This window comes from Cardiocondyla obscurior, linkage group LG08 (genome assembly GCF_019399895.1).
Source record: "Cardiocondyla obscurior isolate alpha-2009 linkage group LG08, Cobs3.1, whole genome shotgun sequence".
NCBI lineage: Eukaryota > Metazoa > Arthropoda > Insecta > Hymenoptera > Formicidae > Cardiocondyla > Cardiocondyla obscurior.
In genome coordinates this window covers 1965042-1983829 of record NC_091871.1, presented here as the reverse complement: position 1 = coordinate 1983829, position 18788 = coordinate 1965042, and the positions used below count along the sequence as shown (strand labels likewise).

The window sequence follows — 18788 nt, the reverse complement described above, 5'->3', positions numbered from 1 at the left end:
TTTATGCTCGTCACTTCACGCGAAGCACATTGTATCGCGTTTTTCGTGTCGTTCTCGGAAAAGTGGCAATTTACTTTTTTTTTCGCAAATAATTTTTTATCCAGTGGAAAATGCATCTCGAGCAAATAAAAAGAAAAGAAAGAGGAAGAAAGACAGGCAGAAGGAAACAAAGAAAAAGAAAAGAAAAAAAAAAAGAAGGAGAAGGAAGGAACGAGGGAGGAATGAAAGATGAATTATCTGTAATAAAGGAAAAAAGGAATTTCGAGGCGATCAGGGATTTACCGCGATGGCAAAAAGTGCAAGGCCGAAAGGTACGAGTGATTTGAAATCCCCGAGCCTCCCATTGAAAGTCCGCATTTCGCGTTATTCGCCTACACATCCGGCGAGAATGCGACGCCTTTGTTCGCGCGTTTGAAAGACGACGATGAGAGGAGCCCGTTTTGAATGGATCTACCTTTAAAGCCCGAGACCAAGCGCCATCGTGATACAATTCAGCACGGTAATGCACGAGAACACGACCGATTCCAATCTCGTATTTATATCTGTGTGTGCGCCGGGCTTGCTTGTCTCCTCCTCCGCTTACAGCCGCCGAATCGCCGGCATCATTATACCGTGAAATCTAATTTCGCAACAATGCCGCGCAACATCATATTACGATTTGTAAACCGATCGGCTTGTACCACCGTGTCTTAAGCGAGCACTTCAATATCGAATGCACCGGCTAATATTTCACGTCAAACAGCGCCGCTCAAAAAAAATGTAAGTCATCGCATGAAAATTCACTTCTCATGTACTAAATATTAAATATTAAAATTTTCGAGATTACAAATCTATTAGACACTTATGTATTCATAAACCGTCGTTTTAAAAATTAATATAAAACCAGCTTGAAAAGAAAAAAAGAAAAAAAGGACTTGATAATTTCAGTAAAAAGTAAATGTTCTCTCTTAATATTTTTAATAACGTTTCTTCTATTCGCTCGCAATGATATTTTACGAACCTCGCACGCGAAACGCGGGAATTAGCGTCAAAATTTATTGCACCGTCTTGATAAACGTCAGTCTCGTCAAGATGCACTCCGTTAATGCCACGATATTCCATTCAGCCGGTTTGCTGCCGATCCGCTGCTCTATTCATTACAGCGATGATTAACAATGTGATTGTACCCGGAGATCAATTACTAGCAATAACCCCGCCGATAACGCATCGCCGTTAGGTAGTACAACGCGCCCTGTTATACAATTCGATAATTTCTCTTCGCCGCTCGGTTAAGCAGCGTTATTGTTACCCAAGCGAAATACAAATCGTTCAACAACGCATTCGTAATAAAGCAGTATTTCCGTAAAATATTTATACATGTAAAAAAAACTCGACCTCGACCTGCGCGCGCAGTTCAAAGTTATTCCAGCGGAATCTCACAATAATTTTTCAGCAATTCCATAACAATTAGCGCGGCCGGAATAATCGCAATGTCGGCATTAATCGCATTGAATTGCATAAACGGTGTAAATGGGTCATCGGCATTATGTTATCTCTAATATCGCGGGCGCGTTACATCAAGGCCCGGAGGTTTTAATTACGCGTCCGTTTATCAAGCACTGAATCGGACAATGTCAATCGGCGATATCGATTGGCAGCCAATAGCGACGTCGAAAATATGTCGCGTGTCCAATTATGCGAATACGGCTTATTAGGGAACGACGAAAATTCGCGGAAGTTAAGCCCGATAATATTTGCAAGGCATATATTTGTCGATATTCTTTTTTTGCATGACGATATACGGATCCAAAAGTATATGTATATGAAATAAAAGTAAAAAAAAAAAAAAAAAGAAATTATAAATAGGATAGTCGAAACATTAAATCGACAATCTAACCTGACACTTTACTTATAAATTTCAATTTCACCAACGTCGATTAACTTCAATCTCAGTTTAACTCTCTCGTTGTCTTTCTCTAAGTAAAACATAAGAAAGAGAAGAAAAAAGAGTTAAACTGAGATTACAGTTAACCGATCTTGGTGATATTGGCCCTTAAGAGCGACCTAACGTCGGACATGATTTTTTTAATATTGTTGCTAGGAGGTTCAAAGTTTTAGATCGGAAATACATATATGTTCTTTTCTCAACGTAGATCCATTAAGCGTAAACGGTAAACACGTGATATAATATCGGAGATTGAAGTGACTCGATTAATATTATTTAAATAACAATGTTTTGTCCGGTATTCTTTTTATTACGAAATACTGTATTTGGGGAAAAAAAAAATATATATATATGTAAATCGCGGACATGGTTTTGCTCGCGAAAAATATAAATATCACGAGATTTATTGACTTTGCTGAACGCGTTCGGGAAAACAAGGATGTATATTGCGATTGCTACGTTTATATTTATGAAGTGTCCGGTTTTTATTAGTTAAAAAGTGTCAAGGACCGTCAGCGCAATATTGCACGTTATCATTTGCAAAAGCATATAGCTATCGTTACATTAAAGTGATAACCTTTTATTGAAGAGAATCCATGTGTACGAATTTATCAAGCGCTGCTATTATCGCAGCGGGGTATTTACGAGATATTAAAACGGTTTAATAATTTTTAACGGCGTGGGATTTGCGATATTCATACGTCAAAATTTCTACGAAAAAAAAAAAAAAAAAAAAAAGAAAAAAAAAATACGCGAAAAAATTTGCGTCACTTCGGCAATTAGTTCCTGACAGTTATTTAATGTCGCGTTAATGTTGCTCCGTGTTTTTTTAAACAAAATTTTCTTCAAACGGCATTTTTAAAGCGTATAAAAAATTCTCACTGACCGGTTTAAATATTTAAATTGTCCTTTAAAATCATGTGGAATGTTTCCCTCCCGATTCGCGGGGACAAATCGATGTAGAACGATAATGCGAGTTGTGGCCGACCTCTTGTTGCACAACTCTCGGGAAGTTAAATCTCGCGTGTTTGTAACAGACTGTCGCACTTCCGAAAACTCGAACCCGAGAGGAAGTTTGAGTTGCCTCCGCGAGAACCTCGAGGAGACGCTGTTGAGCTTTCCGTCAAATGGATGGAAACCCTCTTGTCTTTTCTATGGTTATTCGGAAGACTTGAAAGAACGATAGCGCGCCATGAACAGCTCGGCGAAGTAAACAATCGTCTGAACATCAAATACAAAGCGAGTGCGGAAAGCATCCGTCTTTAGTTAAGCGCGACTTCGAGAAACTTGGAAACTATTTTATGTTGTACGAGAAAAAGTAATAAATGAAACAATCAAAAAACGTTTGTTTTTTTTTTCTTTCCTTTTTTCAAACAAATAAATAAAATCAATTTAAAATAAATGTAAAAGAAAATTAGTAACATCAGGATTCATTATTTTGTTATTAAAAACATTTATGGAAGCTTCTTGTATTTTCCAAAGCAATTCAATTTAACAACTAAATAATATCAGATTTAATGAAGAATCGGAATTTTATTTTATTTCTTTTTTTACCATGTTGTTAGACTTAACTTGAGATAAAAACGAGTACTTGTAACGATCGCACGTTTTCTCTTCGAGGTTCTTACGAACGTTTTTCCAATGATTTTTCGGACAATTAGCCGGATAACGATTTGTCTTGCGTCGGCAAGGACTTGGCTTGCTCTTACGTGACTCGAGGAATCTCGGACGACGATAACGAAGTAATTGCCACGAGAAGGAAAATCCCGACGCTTCTCGCACGTCGTGCGAAGAGAATTTCTTTTGTTGCGCTCACTAACTGTGCCGGTAATCCGTTTTGTTAACGTCCATAGAAACGCAAACGCGATTTCTGACTGTGTCTCCCGCAACGAAAGCTCCATGGTACGACGTCAGTGCGCGGAAGGAGCTAATTTCATTAATAAAAATCGAATCTCCCGTGTCGCAGCGTGTGTTTTTATAACAATAAAGACGCGGACTTGTTCGACGACATCCGCGATTTAATTCTTACCGAGATACTTGCGTTTCAAATAAAATAATATTAATAACATAACAATATTACATATATTAATAAAATTATTTTCTCCTAATAAGATCGCACGATAGAAGATACTTAAATGATAAATTGTGGTAGCAATTTTTTTTTTATCTTTAGCTCAAGCGCTCTGATTATTTGAAAAAATGTTCCTCTGCAAAGGACACCGCAGCGGTGGAAGAAAAAAAGCTCGCGCTTTCGCGGTCAGATTCATTTCTTTTTCTTGACTCACGGTACAATAATCTTCTTCATTCCGTTAATTCATGCCGCAGCGTTGCTCGGCAGAGGAGCCTCGGATTATTTGATTACTCGCGAAAGTATTTAGGTTAATTGAAAAGCCGCGAAAGAACTGCTCGGACGACACGGCGCGAGATTGCTAGCGTCAAGAACCGTTCTCGTGGAACAATAGTTTCCCAGCCGGCTCAAAAAGACGCGAACGAGTGAATTATTAATTCCCAATTGGCAATTCGAAGGTGGTATTTACTCTCGGAATAAAATCGGACTCTGCGCGAATCCAATTGTTTCACGGGCCTTCTTTCCTCACACTGAAATATCGGAAACCCATTTCCGCCGTGCCGCCCTCGAAATCGCACGGCTCCTTCTCGGGGAAAAAACTCGCGATAGCGCCGGCACTCGATTAGAGAGCCTCCCAAGTAAATCGCGCGAGATAAAATCGCCACGCGACGTTCTTCGTGGCAGGGCGAAACTGGAATACTTAACGATTTCTTCCGGAGATATTTCGCGGAGCTGAATGGCAGTTTAAAAAGTCTGCCGCGAGGGCGGAAGGGTGCTCGCGGCGATCGATTCGTCAATTGAGGGATCTCGCGAGATACGGCTTGTGAGAAAGCACGCGGATAGGACTCGTAATCTTTTCGCGAAGTACAGCGCCGTAAAAAGGCTACTTTCCCTTTTCAGTGGCGAAACCGACGAAGGTCACCCCGGTGGAGGACGTTCAGCCTAAAGAGGATCCCACCGCCATTGAGACTTTGAAACCGTGAGTTTTCCACTTTATTAATTTTTTTTCTTATTCTGCTTAAAAATAAAGAATAAATTTCGACGTAAATGGTATTGCCTTGTGCATTTAAACGTGAAAAAGTTGTAGAATAAAGTTTATTCGATTCGATGTTACAGAAAGTCCGAAGCGGGCGGCAAGACAAGCAGTGGGGACGACTGCAGGGTATGCCGGAAATCGTTCGGCCCCGAGGAGGTCTCGCGAACTTGTTGCGAGTGTCAACACAAGGTCTGCGAGGACTGTGCCTCGTACTCGACGACAACGAATTCCGACGATCCGGTGAGTTCTCCATTTTTAATTAACCGGCTCGCTCATTGTTTTCCGCCGGCAAATATTGCCGTAAAGCGAGATTGGACGGCGGCCGGGCGCGAATTAATTGCCGAAACGGGCGAAAGAAAAACACAGAGAAGCACGAAGACAAAGTAGAAAAAAAAAAAAACTCGTGAAAATTTAATTTACAAAGTAACGTTGTGATTAATCGTGTTAATTTGGCTGATTAATATTTATACCTTTATTTTTTTTTTTTATTTTTTTATAATTTACGTGTTGAATGTAATTGAAACCGGTTGGTCGTTTGATATTTTAATTGCATCAACGGTTGTTCGCGAATTTTTATGCGACTCTTTTTCACTTCCAAAAGGTCAGTTGACGCTTTTATTAATGCGCAATAAATTTTGACATCAACTTTTACGCTTGTAATGCATACTAAATACGTCTACGAGCAATTAATATCCGTAACAATTTTCAGAAGTGCTTACATTTGAGATGCAAATACAAGAAGGACGTGAGAATTAATTGTCAATCGATAGAGACAAGAAAAGCCGCAAATTTACGACGAGAAAAAAGAAAATCCCTTAAAAACGAGACTGACTCCTGTAAATCGCTTTGAACTTTATTGCCCGCCAATTTTCTCTCTTTAGATTTCGTTAATAAGACAAAAGAAAGTTATCGAGGCTTCCGTTTTTCAATTATTCAAGGTACTTCTTTCGAAATCGCCGAGGACCCGAAGGCCTTCTCGTCCGAGTCGTCGCGCAAATAATTAATCGAATCCTCGCGGCTCCCGACTTTCGCACTAGATTATCATAAACGCGGGAACCTAACGTAATTGCGTTAAAGATTAATTGGTTTAACGGCGATTTTGTTTGCCCCTCGCCGGATGATACGCGCGACATTGATCGCGCGTTAATCCTAATTACACGCGTAATTGATAAATTTGGTGAACGCGCGCGCTGGCCGATCTCGCGAGATTCAATCTCGCGCCCGGATTACAATGGAATCACCCCAAGTCCCCGCGCGTTCGCACAATGAATCCGTTTGTTTCCGGGGCACGCTGAAATTTATCTAAATCCCAAATGTTCGTTGAATAACGCAGTTAAGCGCGTAAAGCTCGAGTCTATACCTAAACGTAATTGAAGAACAATATGCTAATAGCAGAACTATTTTATCGCTTATTAATTTTGCTTTTTTTTTTTTTTTTTAAACGTTACAGTCTTCCTGGCGATGTAGCGTTTGCCGTCGAAAGATCGCTTCGAGGGACCAGCCGATAGTGACGCAAGAATCTACGGACTCGATGCTGGACGTGCCGAGCCTAGAGACCCTCCACAGGAGATACAGCGACGTGCGGCTCAGCTCAGCCGGAAGTCAAAATCCACTCGGAAGCGGACTAGCTCCGCCGCGGAGCCCGGAAATTCGCAGGCATTCCGACGTCTCGCCGGCCAGTCTCAAGGAGTTAGAGAAGGTAAGCGAAAATTTCATCCGCGGCCTATATCCCTCTTTGTAATAGACTCCCCCGAGAGTTAAACGGTTAATCGAAAACAGTATAGATAACTATCGCGTAACGAGCCAATCTTTCCGACTGCTTTCTCTTATAATGCTAATTAGATACGTAGCTACTTCTTCCATTTTAATTAATGAACTATAGAATAAAAACACGGAGAATATTTCATGGCTTTTTTTTTTTTTTTTACTTTTTACGATTTCTGTATAAATTTTTTTGATAATTTCTTTTTCATAATTTTTAATCATTTATAAGACTTTTAATTAAAAGAAAGTTGTCTTGATAAGTATACGTTGTCAGTCAATGTGAGAAATTTTTTTCTTCCCGCGTTCACGAATAATTAATGTACTCGTTTAATTTCTTTGCGGTAACGAAACGGGGACAACGTTTATAAAATTACGAAAAATAAGATCCACGCTTTACGTGCGCATCGTATCTTTTCGACTGGCTTTCGATGTTACTCACGATTTATTACCGCACGAGATTCCCTTTTCCCAGCGAGGTGCATAATTCAACATCCTCGGAGATACACCGTTATACGGGAGAATATTTGTGCAGCCATGTTTGAAATTAGGGTTGCTGAATTACCGCTGCCGAACGAGTCAACGTGTATAATATGCTTTGAGTGTCCGCTTGAACGCTTTAAGCTACACTTTGCTGTTATCTCAAATGCATACATCATACTGCTCGCCGAGATTCCCGCACACCGCCTGCATTATGCAACAAAATGCAGGTCGCTGAGAGAAATCTCGAATTATTTCGATTGCAGTCGCTGATAACAAAAAACTAATCTTGACGCGTTAATCAAACTATAATTTTTAAAAATTTATTTATTTTTTTTTCTTTTGATACAATAAATTATAATATTTTTTATTTGAGAATGTTATTCTCTGTAACTATATTTTTTTCTAATATTGTATTACTTGAGAGGTACAACTAAAGTTTCCCCCGGCGCTTCTTGAAACCACGTCGGCTTACTTTCTCCGCGACTCGCGAGATATGACATTTATGCGAATCAATACCCTTGAATTTATCGAAACCTCAGTTATTGATCGCTACACCGACCCTCTAAGGTTGAGGACTTACATTGTGACCAGCCGACAACTTCGTATAACGTTGGCGGACGTCTCACCTCGAGAATTTATCGACAGTCCTTTTTGTCGCTCGGCGAAATAATCGGATCCGCGCGCGCGCCGCCGCCGGAAACAGCCGCGGAAACGAAAGAAAGTGGACTGAAATTGAAATGAAGGAGATAACGCGTCTCCAGAAATGAGGGGGGGTGAAAATAGCGGATTCAAAAATCTACAACCGTATGGCGCGTATCGCGAATCGTCGTAAAAACAAAACAAAAAAAAAAAAAACCGTGGCTTACATAAAATGTTTTTTTTCTCTGTTCTGCACTCGCATTTATTCCGCGTTTACAATTTTTCCTCCTGCTTCGGCTATAATATTTTTACTCAACAAATCCGTTGAAATGCATTTTCTGCATGTACTTTGTTTTTGTAATAATTAATTAACGCGTGTTTTTTTTTTAACTGCGCTTTAAACAAAACAAGCATATTTCCACCGTTTATAATTACTCTTTCATTTTTTATTTTCCTGTTCGTGTCTTATTTATTCAGGACGCGTCTATAAATCACTTTGCAAGATCCCTTTCTCAAGGCAAAAGTCTAATTACTTCTCCAATGATCGACACGCGTCAGAGTTTGACGCGCGAGAAGGGGCGGAGGCTCGGCTCGTAAATCCAGTTTACCGGAATCGCCGTGGAAGACGTTCTACGTTACGTGTTGCGTAGGCGGAGACAAACCCGAGGCCTCGTATTTACGACGGCGAACGTTAATTCGAGAGTTTATCGCTCGCGCACGCCGAGCCTTCGGTAATTCGGCCCGGCTTAGAAGAGAGCGCCCGGCGCGTTTATCTTCTTCGCGGTAATTGTCATTGATGCTTTTTCCATCTCAAGATTCAATCCACTTCGGCGCCGCTCGCGCGTCACGGTTACCGCTTTACTCGCGGCCGCATGATGGATGGATCGGAAGGACTTGCGAGGCGGAATTACGGAAACGCGAACGTGACACGTTCGAGGCACGGGCAACGCGAAAAGTAATCGCCGGGCTCAATGACGCCGAGGTAATCCCGCGATTAAAATCCGAGAGTAGTCCGCCAAGTTATCTCAAGTCTTTTCTACTTATTATAATTAATTATTTAATTGGAAAGATTCGATTAATTAATCGTTTATTTTTCATGTTATTATTATATTTTTTTTTTATTAAATATTTATGCGCGCGACAGGTGTTTCCGAGAGCGAAATTGAGCGCCAGCGTTACCCACTTTCGGTGAATAACGGCGACGAGAAAGACGTGCTCGGCATCGCCCGTTCGTTGCTCCGACCCTAATGGAGCCTTAACTCCGAAACCTTCGCGAACTCGGGCGCACCGCCTCGCTTTAATTGTCGCCGACGCGCAATTATGGCACGCGTGACGAGACCGGGACGAAGTTAATTTTCGGATGTGACTGTTTCATTATTATCGCGAGCAGCTGACCAGCGCCAGCGCGGTTTTTCCATCTTGTTACCCGCGAGCGTGTCGGGGGACGCTATTAATTTTCGTTATCAAAGGGCGGACTCCCGGAGCTTTCGAGCGTAATGTCCCTTTGCGATCCGCCGATGGACCGAGTTATTTTAGATATACGCGGATTTGAATTACGTTGGAACACAATCGCGTTCCATTTACGGAAATAATCCTCGCCTTCTCGAAAGCTTTTTATTCTAAAAATATAATCAACTCGGCGTAATTTAATTCTTTAATTTTAATTTCTTTCTTTTTTTTTTCAACTTTTTAAATAACGCATTTTATGTACTCATCTGAATATATTAATCCCAAAAATTTAACAATAGATGATTAAATTGGATTATTTGTGCATTAAAATTGAACGTGTTCGAAGCAAAGCAGAAAGAGATACGACTACACATAACGTGGCCAACATAAATGACACGTGGCGTAGAAAATGAGTATTGACCCGCCGTAGAGACCTCTCGCTGTAATTTAAACAATGCAACTGCACCAGCTTCGATCCCCCCGTAAAATGGCAAACACCCGGGTTGTAGCCGATCTCAGCGCGTTGATCTTAATCATGAGCTTCTAGGTGTCAATCTGTGCCTGTAATATTGTACTTGCACCCTCTTCCCGCCCGCCTCTGCCCGTGTTGTTGGGGACGCTTGGACTTCCTCCCGCCCTTACTCGCGGCCTACATGTGGTAACGTTTCCCGCATCGAGCCCTAATCTCTGTGTAATGTTGTAGTTTCGAAAGGTTGCAGGGGAACGCCAGAGAGACGACCTCAGATGGGACCGCGATCTGGACCGGAAGAGCAAGTCGAGGGGCGGCTCGCCCGATCGCCATCAACCCTCCGACAGGGGAAGAGCAACCAGCCCTCAGAGAGTCGTCATGCCGGCCCAAACTCAGGGTAAGGATCGTTTTACTTCTTTTTAGGAAATACTATATAAGCTTACCGAGAGTTATCTTCAATTTACTCGTCGTTCTACCCGCAGGAAATATTTCTGTGAATATAAGCTCTTGAAATTTTTTTTTTACACCGTCGCTACGATCATTAAATAATTATCAGAATGTTTAATTATTTTCGCCGCAGTCAATCGGAAGGTATTACTTAAAATCGAACCTCAACCTGTGTTTTCATTCAATTTTAATAATGCGTGAAACCCTAACGTCGTCTTTTAATTTTCTCGCTAAAGCAATCAAACAGGAAGCCGGAGATATGGACGACGAAGAGGAACGCCGGCATCGCGCTCGTCACGGAGGCGGCACGATTCGCCGCAAGTCGCGTGTTACCAGGCAAAGGTCTTACGACGATGAAATTAAAACTGCGGCTGCGATGGCCGCCGGTGGGGCGCAGCCTACGCACCCCGATGCCGGCCTAGGACTTCCGGCTCAGTTACCAAGGCGCGCGTCCGCCTACGACGTTTACGCGATGCCCGGAAGTAGTGGCCTCAACGCAATGGCTATCGCCGCAGCTCAACAAAGAGCCGCTATTTCGCCGCAAGGTGAGTGAAACATCCCAACATTAAATATCAAATTAAAAAAAAAGGAGCTCTTTTAGTTCGAGATTTATTTTGTTTTTAATAATAATTATTTGTAATAATTATAATAGTAATAAAAATAGTTTTATTATTTCCGATTTCCTGCCGCGTATTACGCGTATTATCGCAACAATATCCGCGGCAAGTTAGAGTCAACTGCGCTTTAAAGGACACCAAAAGCGCCGCCGACCAGGATAATCGAATAGACCTCGTCGGTAATTCCACGCGCTAATTCCACCGTACGTATTGTTCCGTCTTGCTCCTCCGCTCCGCTCCGTGGAAATAATTCACCCCATTACGCGAATGCGGGTGTCCTGTCCGATGTTCCGCTATCAAAGGCAAACAGCACGGAGGAGACGAGCGAGCTGATTTCCACCACGTAAATATATTAATTCGACCCGTCCTTTCGGTTTTCCGTCTTTACGCACTTTCTGCCCCGGGCAACGTCAGCCCGAAGCATACTCGGTAAAAGTTTTTCAATTTACATGTTTAAACTGCCATTTCAACTAATTTCGCGCTGCCAGAGAGGACTTGTGATTTAAATTGATCTCAAAATGAGATGTATCGCTGGCTTGAAAATTTCCCTTGTCAACAATTAAACTCCTGACAATCGCCGGTAAAATGTGCCGCGGGGAGCGGCTTGGAACTAGTTTCAGAATTTCCCATTTACATGCATTCAGTTCGCGTACGTCGGACACGTGTCGCGTGTCCCCGAGATATACATACTGCAGCGGCGTAACTTTACACCGCCTGCATTACAGTCAGCGTGATCGGAAGCGTTAAAACAGGCGTCGGAGAAATTCCGCCCGTCTGCTCTCTCCCCCGCGCCCTTTCCCTACCGCGCCGCGACGGGAAGCCCCGGGAACTTGCGTCGGACTTTCTACGGAAAAGCACAACGCGGTTTCGAAGCCACCGATGCTCGTGCGTGCGCCCATTGATCGGCTATTCGAAAATTCCCATTTCGCTGAGCGTACAACACGATACCCCGGGTTTAACGTTACGCGGAGTTTTAACAGTCAAACGGCGACATTACGCAAAGTGCGATATTAAACACGACGGAATAAACCTCGAACTTTGCACAATTAGAAGCCCGAGCGGCAAGTTTGTTTCCCGAAGCACCCTCGGTCGTTTAAAAAATACGAAAGCGTAACAATAACCCGGCAATTTTTTTCTTTTTTTTTTCCAATCAGCGGTAACGTTACTTTAATGTTGGTATTTAGTTTCCTCTTTCTCCCTCGCGTGAAATAAAAATACGCCCCTATTCGAGTAGCCCGTATATGTAATAATGCGACCTGTACACGTTTCTCTGTGCCGGGAGTTGAAAACTCCACTTCCTGTGTTACAGAGCGAAATAACATTGGCATTCGACCCGCATCGGCGCGAAAATAACCGGCCCGGCTACTTTATTTCCTTCGAATATGTTTAGCTCTTTACGCAGCCAGATATTTCTCTCTCGTTATTTGCAACACGAAAAAAAAAAATCAAGAAAGCAAACACGTCGAATTAATATCTCTTTGGCTAAAATTGATTACGTATTTATTTATGTAACCGCAACCATTTTCCCTTATCGCTTTTTAATATTTCATGAAAACGTCATTTTTTCTTTTCTTTTTCTTTTTAATAGTACGCTTATCGACATAAATACGGTAGCAAACTATTTTTTTGCCTGCAAAACCGATCAGTTTTAAAAATACACTTTCGTGTGGCTCTCGAAGGAGTTTTATTAAATCCACGCCACTTCTCCGTCTCTATTATTATCATATCCGCGGGGACTTCGTTATTCAAGGCGATTTACTCGCTGTAACGGGTCGCATTTAATATTTCAAGCGAAACGCGGCTGGCCTAAAAACGTCGCCCGATTTTTCACAGGCACCCGGGAGCCGGAAGAGCGGCCCGTGACCCGCAGGTCTTCTTTCCGCGCGGTGAAGCCGGTGATGCCCTACGACGTTGCGGCCGACGACGAGAAGATGATTAAGCTGGACCCGTCATCCGCACCTGCGGTACCGCCGCCGGTCTCGCCGCCAGTTCTCATTCCCGACGAGGAGAGACGCACCCGACGAAGGGGCTCCCAATTGTAAGTCATTGTTCACGCCATTAGGTTATTAGGATTTGTCCCCAGGGCATACCATCGCTATATCTACACTTATCAGCAGCACGCGGCACGCGACGCGTTTGCAAATGTATGCGAGCCACATTGCGAGCAAGAGGTCGAGCGGATCGTAAACACGGAGAAGTTCGCCACTACGGAAATAATTAATACCACCCTGTCTTTCCTCCCCCTCATCCCTTTCTGCTATCCGTTGTTAAGTGTGCGCGTTTACTCGCGCTCGCGCTCGCATCTGTGGTTCTTGCCAAAGTCGAGTTTGGAACTGTTACAATTTCGGAGAGCTTAATTTTCCACGTTGCAGAAGGTCGCTCGAAAATGCAGCGCGCCGGTCTCGCAATATTAACCGTTTGAGAGGCTTTTGCGTTTACGGTGCGGTATCTCAAAATGGATAACACGACGAAACTGTAGAAATCCGAAGTACATTTGTACGATAATGTCATTGACGATAAATTATGATAATTCTTAAACATATTTTAAATTCATATTTTATTTAAATTAAATTTATACTAAAAAAAAAAAATTATTCTAAATATTTTAATGTCGACTGAATTATTTATATTTAAAATGTCTACTTTAATTTTTATTCTTATTAAAATAATTACTTTTTTATTATTTCAATATTTTATTTTAATTATTTAATAGTTTTATTTCTTTTTATTATTTAAATATATTTCTTAAAGCAATTTCTATCATATATCCGTCTAAAGTTTAAAGACCTTTGTCACTATTGCTGACACAAGTTCAATAATTGTGGCCGAAGACTTTTTTGAACATATTCTTAACGTGCAAAAAGGTCGAAGGCCTGCCGTCGGGGCAAGGAAGTGTCATCCCTCGGACAGGCTGTTACGAACAAGTTGGGATGTTGGGAATGTTTGGCGGAAGGGTCGTGTGTTATATGATGTATCGTTCTTGTCAAAATTGACTTAACCTTTGCAATCCTTCGCCGTCATCGTCTTTTCTTTTTTTTCAACCAACTAAAGTCTGCGAAGGATGGCGAGCTGAACTCGTCAGTCAACGTTATAAATCTAGATTGCATAATCGTTATTTCGTACAGTCAGTGCCGTTGAAAGTCAAAGCTGCGTCGATTCTTCATATTTAAGTCAATTTTCGACGCCTGTTTCAAAGATATTGAGTGAAATATTATGATAAATTATTTTAAAGATATAAGTGACATTTTACTTCAATAATAATTTTAATTATCTGTAGTAATTATTTTTTATAACATTTTAAAAAAATCATTTATATTAATTTATTTGTAGATTATTTTTGCCGCCCGATTTTCCGGAACCGTGTTGTGCCACGTATTGCGTTGCGAAGGAACTAATTTGCCTGTTTATCGAGCGTGACAGGTTTAAACTCGGGACAAATGTGCGCGCTAAATAACGCGCTAAAACCGTCTTTTGCAATTTGTCCGAGCGAACGAGGCGTGCGGCGCTTTCTAAAATACACGGGGGTCGTTTTTGCGCTCTCGGGGAAAATCCTGTCGATTACTCGCGATCGATGCATGCCAACTTTAGGCAGCACACCACTCGGCGACCTCGATTCCGGAGCTAAATCGAGGCACGGCGGAGGCTGTCATCCGAATTAAGAGTGCGCGGCACTCTTCCTCAATCCACGCCGGCTTACATCGGCGAGCCGTCACTCTTCCGCGAGGTCGGGACACTTGCGCTTTAATGCGACCTTGCCAGGCCACGAAATTCGGTCGTGCTTCGAATGCCGGGCGACCGCGATCTCGGCATCGTCATCTCGGTAAACCGTCGGAAATCAGGGTAAATCGCGCCGGTAATTCCGCTGAATATCGCATGTCTCGTCTGGCGCACTTTCCTGCTCACCACCGGTAAATTTTCAATTCGCCTCGCGTGGGGAAAGTTACCTCGACGAAAATTCGCGTCTTCTTTATGCGAGTACTTCATTCTTAGCGAATGATCTAACAAGTCTGTTAACGTTTTGTCATTTTCTGATTTAATGAAGTGCGACAAGAAGATTAAAAAAAAAAAAGAGAGAATAAAGAAACTTTCCTGATTATTAAAATTAATTTAGATTAAAATGACAAATGTTGAAGAATACAGATTTTCTATAAAACATTTAAGTGTTTAAATTTTTAAGGCTTTTTTCCTCATTTTGAATATCAGCAATTTATGCGAAATTTTAACAAGAAAGCGAGAAAATAGCTTGCGCCGTGCTTTTTCCTTTCTCCCGACGGAACTTAGAGATGTAATAATAAAAGTTTTAATTCCCGCTTACTTCTGGCCTGTCCGAACAATTATTGTTTCCCGTAACTCCGGTCGTGACATAATTTTTTAATCGTGTAACTTTTTAACTCCCATTTACTTACAGAACTACGATTTAACGTAATTATCGCGTTTCGTTATTCCGCCCTGCGTTCATCCCTCCGTGTAACTCGAGTTCGCGCAGTAATTAAAATACGATAACAATAATATTCCGCGGAATCCTGCGATGCGTTTGTTTCGCGGGATTTTCTCAATTTTAGCAAAAACAAATTTTACCCAATTAGTTTAATTTTTAATATCAAAATCGCGCACTTCGAATATATACGCCGAAAGTTTCGCGCCCGGTAAAATTATTTTAATCCAAGTAACATTAAGAACACAAGCGAAACAGGACTTTTTTCCGCGGAGCCCTCGGCAGACCGTGTACTAATCGATATCGTCGCGCAGCTCATTCTTATTCAGCGAAACGACCAGGAAAAGCTTTTATTCTAGCAGAGTTCGTGATGGCACTGCGCAATTAAGCGATTCTCCTTCAAAGAGTGGCTATGAGCCACGATAAAAAGAACTGGAAGAATCTCATAAAGGGATATGATCTTGTAAATTTCCATCCAGCCCGAGCTAACCCTCATACAAAACTAAGAGAGCGAAAAATAGAGAAAGAGACAGAGAGAGAAAGGGAGTGAGATATCCTCTTTTAAAGTCGACATGTGACATTCCACTGCATTTGATCGTAGAATTCGGTATGAATGCAATACGATTTCTCTTTTTGGGGGAAAAAGAACTTTGTGGAATTGAAAATTGAGGAAAATTTAATAAAATGCGACTCTGACGTTACAATTTCTGTAGTCATGTACAAAAATAATATTAATCAAAATTTAAAATTTCGGTATTAAATAAATTCAAAATAATTATATCCTTGCGGAAATAAGAAAAAAAAAAAAAAATTTAGAAAAAGGTTTTTTGGACGAACGTCGGCGAAATAAAATCAAGAGAGTCTCCGGCTGTTTTGAAAAACGCATTTGACGTGAAAATCGAGAGGAAGGCAGATATATACATCACGTTTGCTCGAAGATCTCGTTGATGATCGTTGCACTTTTATCTCCGTTGAAATAAACATTTCTCGCTCTTTCGATGCGATATTTTGTCAAATTGACGATTTTCGTGTTCAAAAGGTCGGCTGCTCGTGGCCGAAATCGCTTCTTGTCGATACCAGGCGACTCGCATGATTGAACGCGGTTGCTGAAGAAAGAACTATCAGTGCGGGATGAAAGAAAATCTATTTTATCCCCTGATACGGCGATTCCGTCTTTATAACCGTCGCTATTAATAACGAGATCTTTTGATGAAAAATGTTCGGTCAATTCTTTGATAAAAGATTGATAAAAGCGAAACCTAGTTCTAGAATTACCCGCCGTATTTTTATTAAAGAGCACTTTCCGTCGAGGAAAAACTTTTCGAAGCGGTAACAAAACAAGAAGTGAATTCAGCTCAATTTAAGTGATCGATATGTCGCAGTTGTTGTTAATCACGCGACGATGTAAAAGTCTGCGTCTTCAATTTAAAATATGAAAAAATCCGCAAGACGGGGAATTTTTTTTTTTTTTTAATTCCATAATAAAGAAAACAAAAATGTGGGACAAGGACAATTTACTATTACATTAGGTATTTCTGAGGCGACACAATGCCTGCGAGTAATGCCACAAAAGACGGACGCAAAATACGATTACGGACGTCCGAAACACGACGAAACATAAAAAGGGAACCTGGGAAGCGCGAAACAATAAGAGGAGCCCTTAAAATCGTCGTCGACTCTACCACGTTACGTCCAGACATATTTCGAGGTTTATCAACGAATCGTAAATTAAACGAAAATTAAACGCATCACTGACAGTTCCTCGTGGACGTCCTTCTCCGCCGAACAATTTGTTAATCGCGCGGTCGCGAAGTTACATCTCGTAGGCTGCGAAGCCGCTTTTGAAGAGACGATACTCGTTAAAAGTTGCACGGCTCGTTTGCAATTCACCTCGCCCGTCCCGGCGTTACGCCGTTTTCCTTCTCGTCCTTTGCCTCCTTTTTCCTTTAAGATCTTCCGCATAGAAATACGAGATAAGCCCGGCGCCGCGGGGCACACGCCCGGAATTGCAGGTTTCGATTTACGAGAAGAAGCCGCGGCAACAAGACCACGTTACGAGAAGAAAGGATAGTTATACTATTGAACCCAGCCGTGATTCTGATATTTCTAACGATACGTATGATTGACTCGGTTATGTTTTTTTTATTACGTCAATAATATAATCGGATTTGTCGTAAAAAATATTAGAAAAATTACGATTGAGTCCGAAAGTAAGCAGAAGGAGACAATTTTGTATTAAGAATTATTATAATTGTAAGTCGCAATAGTTTTTAATCATCGAGGAATTATAAAATTAAACGCTACGACTAGCCATTGTCCACCAGTTATTTAAACTCATAATCCCGTGTGAGTCACAACTACTGTGGCATTACAGTAATTTTTTAATCGTATCATATAATCAATTTTTAAAGCATAAAATTTAATAACTCTCGGTATAAAATTTTCTCTGTATATTTTTCTCTCGGCATATCCAACCCACGCCTCGAGATCGTTCGTTTAATGCAGCGCGGCCGCGGAGCTTCCAGACAATAGTTTGTAACCGGCTCGCAGCCGACTTACAAATTTCCATTTACTCTGGAAAACGGCGAAACGGGTAAACGCGGGTGTAAAAGTGGAACACGGCGGAAACGCGATGGAAACGCGATGGAAGCGCGACGGCCCCGCGTTCCTTCGATTCGCGCTTCAAGGTGTCTCTTGTACTTCATACGCCGGTCGAAAAAGACGTTTCGAACTTGTAACCGAGTTCTTTACAAAGGTATACCGTCAATAGTCGCGGTCGCGTTTTCCCGATAACGCGGACCTAAAGGAAATTCCCGTCGAACAGGTCGCCAAATCTCAGCGATATAAATAGCTCGCTCGATACGTCTCAATTTTCAATAAACCTTGAGAGAGCCTCGTACTCTCGGCGCAGATATTACTTTTTAATTTGAAAAGGACTCTAGGAGATACAAAATAGTTTCAGTTATGTAATACTATTAAATAAATGTTTTATACCTCTCGAAAAAAAAAAAAGAAAAGAAAAAAAAAAGAACCGGAATACTGACGTACATTTTTAATGCTTCTTAAATACGAAACTCCGCGCTTGAACTTTAACCTTACGTTTTCCCTTTATTTATTCTTCAGTCGGAGTTCATTGCAGCAAAGCTTTCTCTCTTTTGTCGCTCGAACTTCTTTCCGACGCGGAAAACTTTCGCGCGATTATGTCGACAGTTTTCCATACGGTTTAATCATCGACAAAGAAAATATCAGTTAAAGAAAAAGAAATAGTATTATTTTTACTTTTAATAAGTTTGCTTGCGTAGCTGCCGACTGTTTTCGGCGTGGCGTAAGACGGAGGTCGGGATTACTTTATGAATGTAAGCTTCCTTAGCCTTTACGGCACAGAATTAGGGAGGTAATTTATGTCCGTGGCGTCATACCAACGGACGAGTAAATTTATCGCTCGGTCGAGGACGCTCGT

General features: G+C 41.5%; 1 protein-coding gene across 6 annotated transcripts in view; it reads left to right on the top strand.

Moving 5' to 3' along the window:
* The window catches only part of Fife (regulating synaptic membrane exocytosis protein fife), a 111431-nt gene that overhangs the window by 40946 nt on the left and 51697 nt on the right, over positions 1-18788 (top strand). For 5 of the 6 annotated variants that reach the window (XM_070660731.1, XM_070660729.1, XM_070660733.1 and 2 more), the window contains exons 4-9: positions 4893-4971; positions 5109-5268; positions 6479-6727; positions 10064-10226; positions 10513-10821; positions 12727-12931. In XM_070660731.1, the coding sequence (XP_070516832.1) occupies positions 4893-4971; positions 5109-5268; positions 6479-6727; positions 10064-10226; positions 10513-10821; positions 12727-12931 (1165 nt within the window). The remainder of the gene's footprint in view (positions 1-4892; positions 4972-5108; positions 5269-6478; positions 6728-10063; positions 10227-10512; positions 10822-12726; positions 12932-18788) is intronic. The other variant, XM_070660730.1, reaches the window with a different exon arrangement.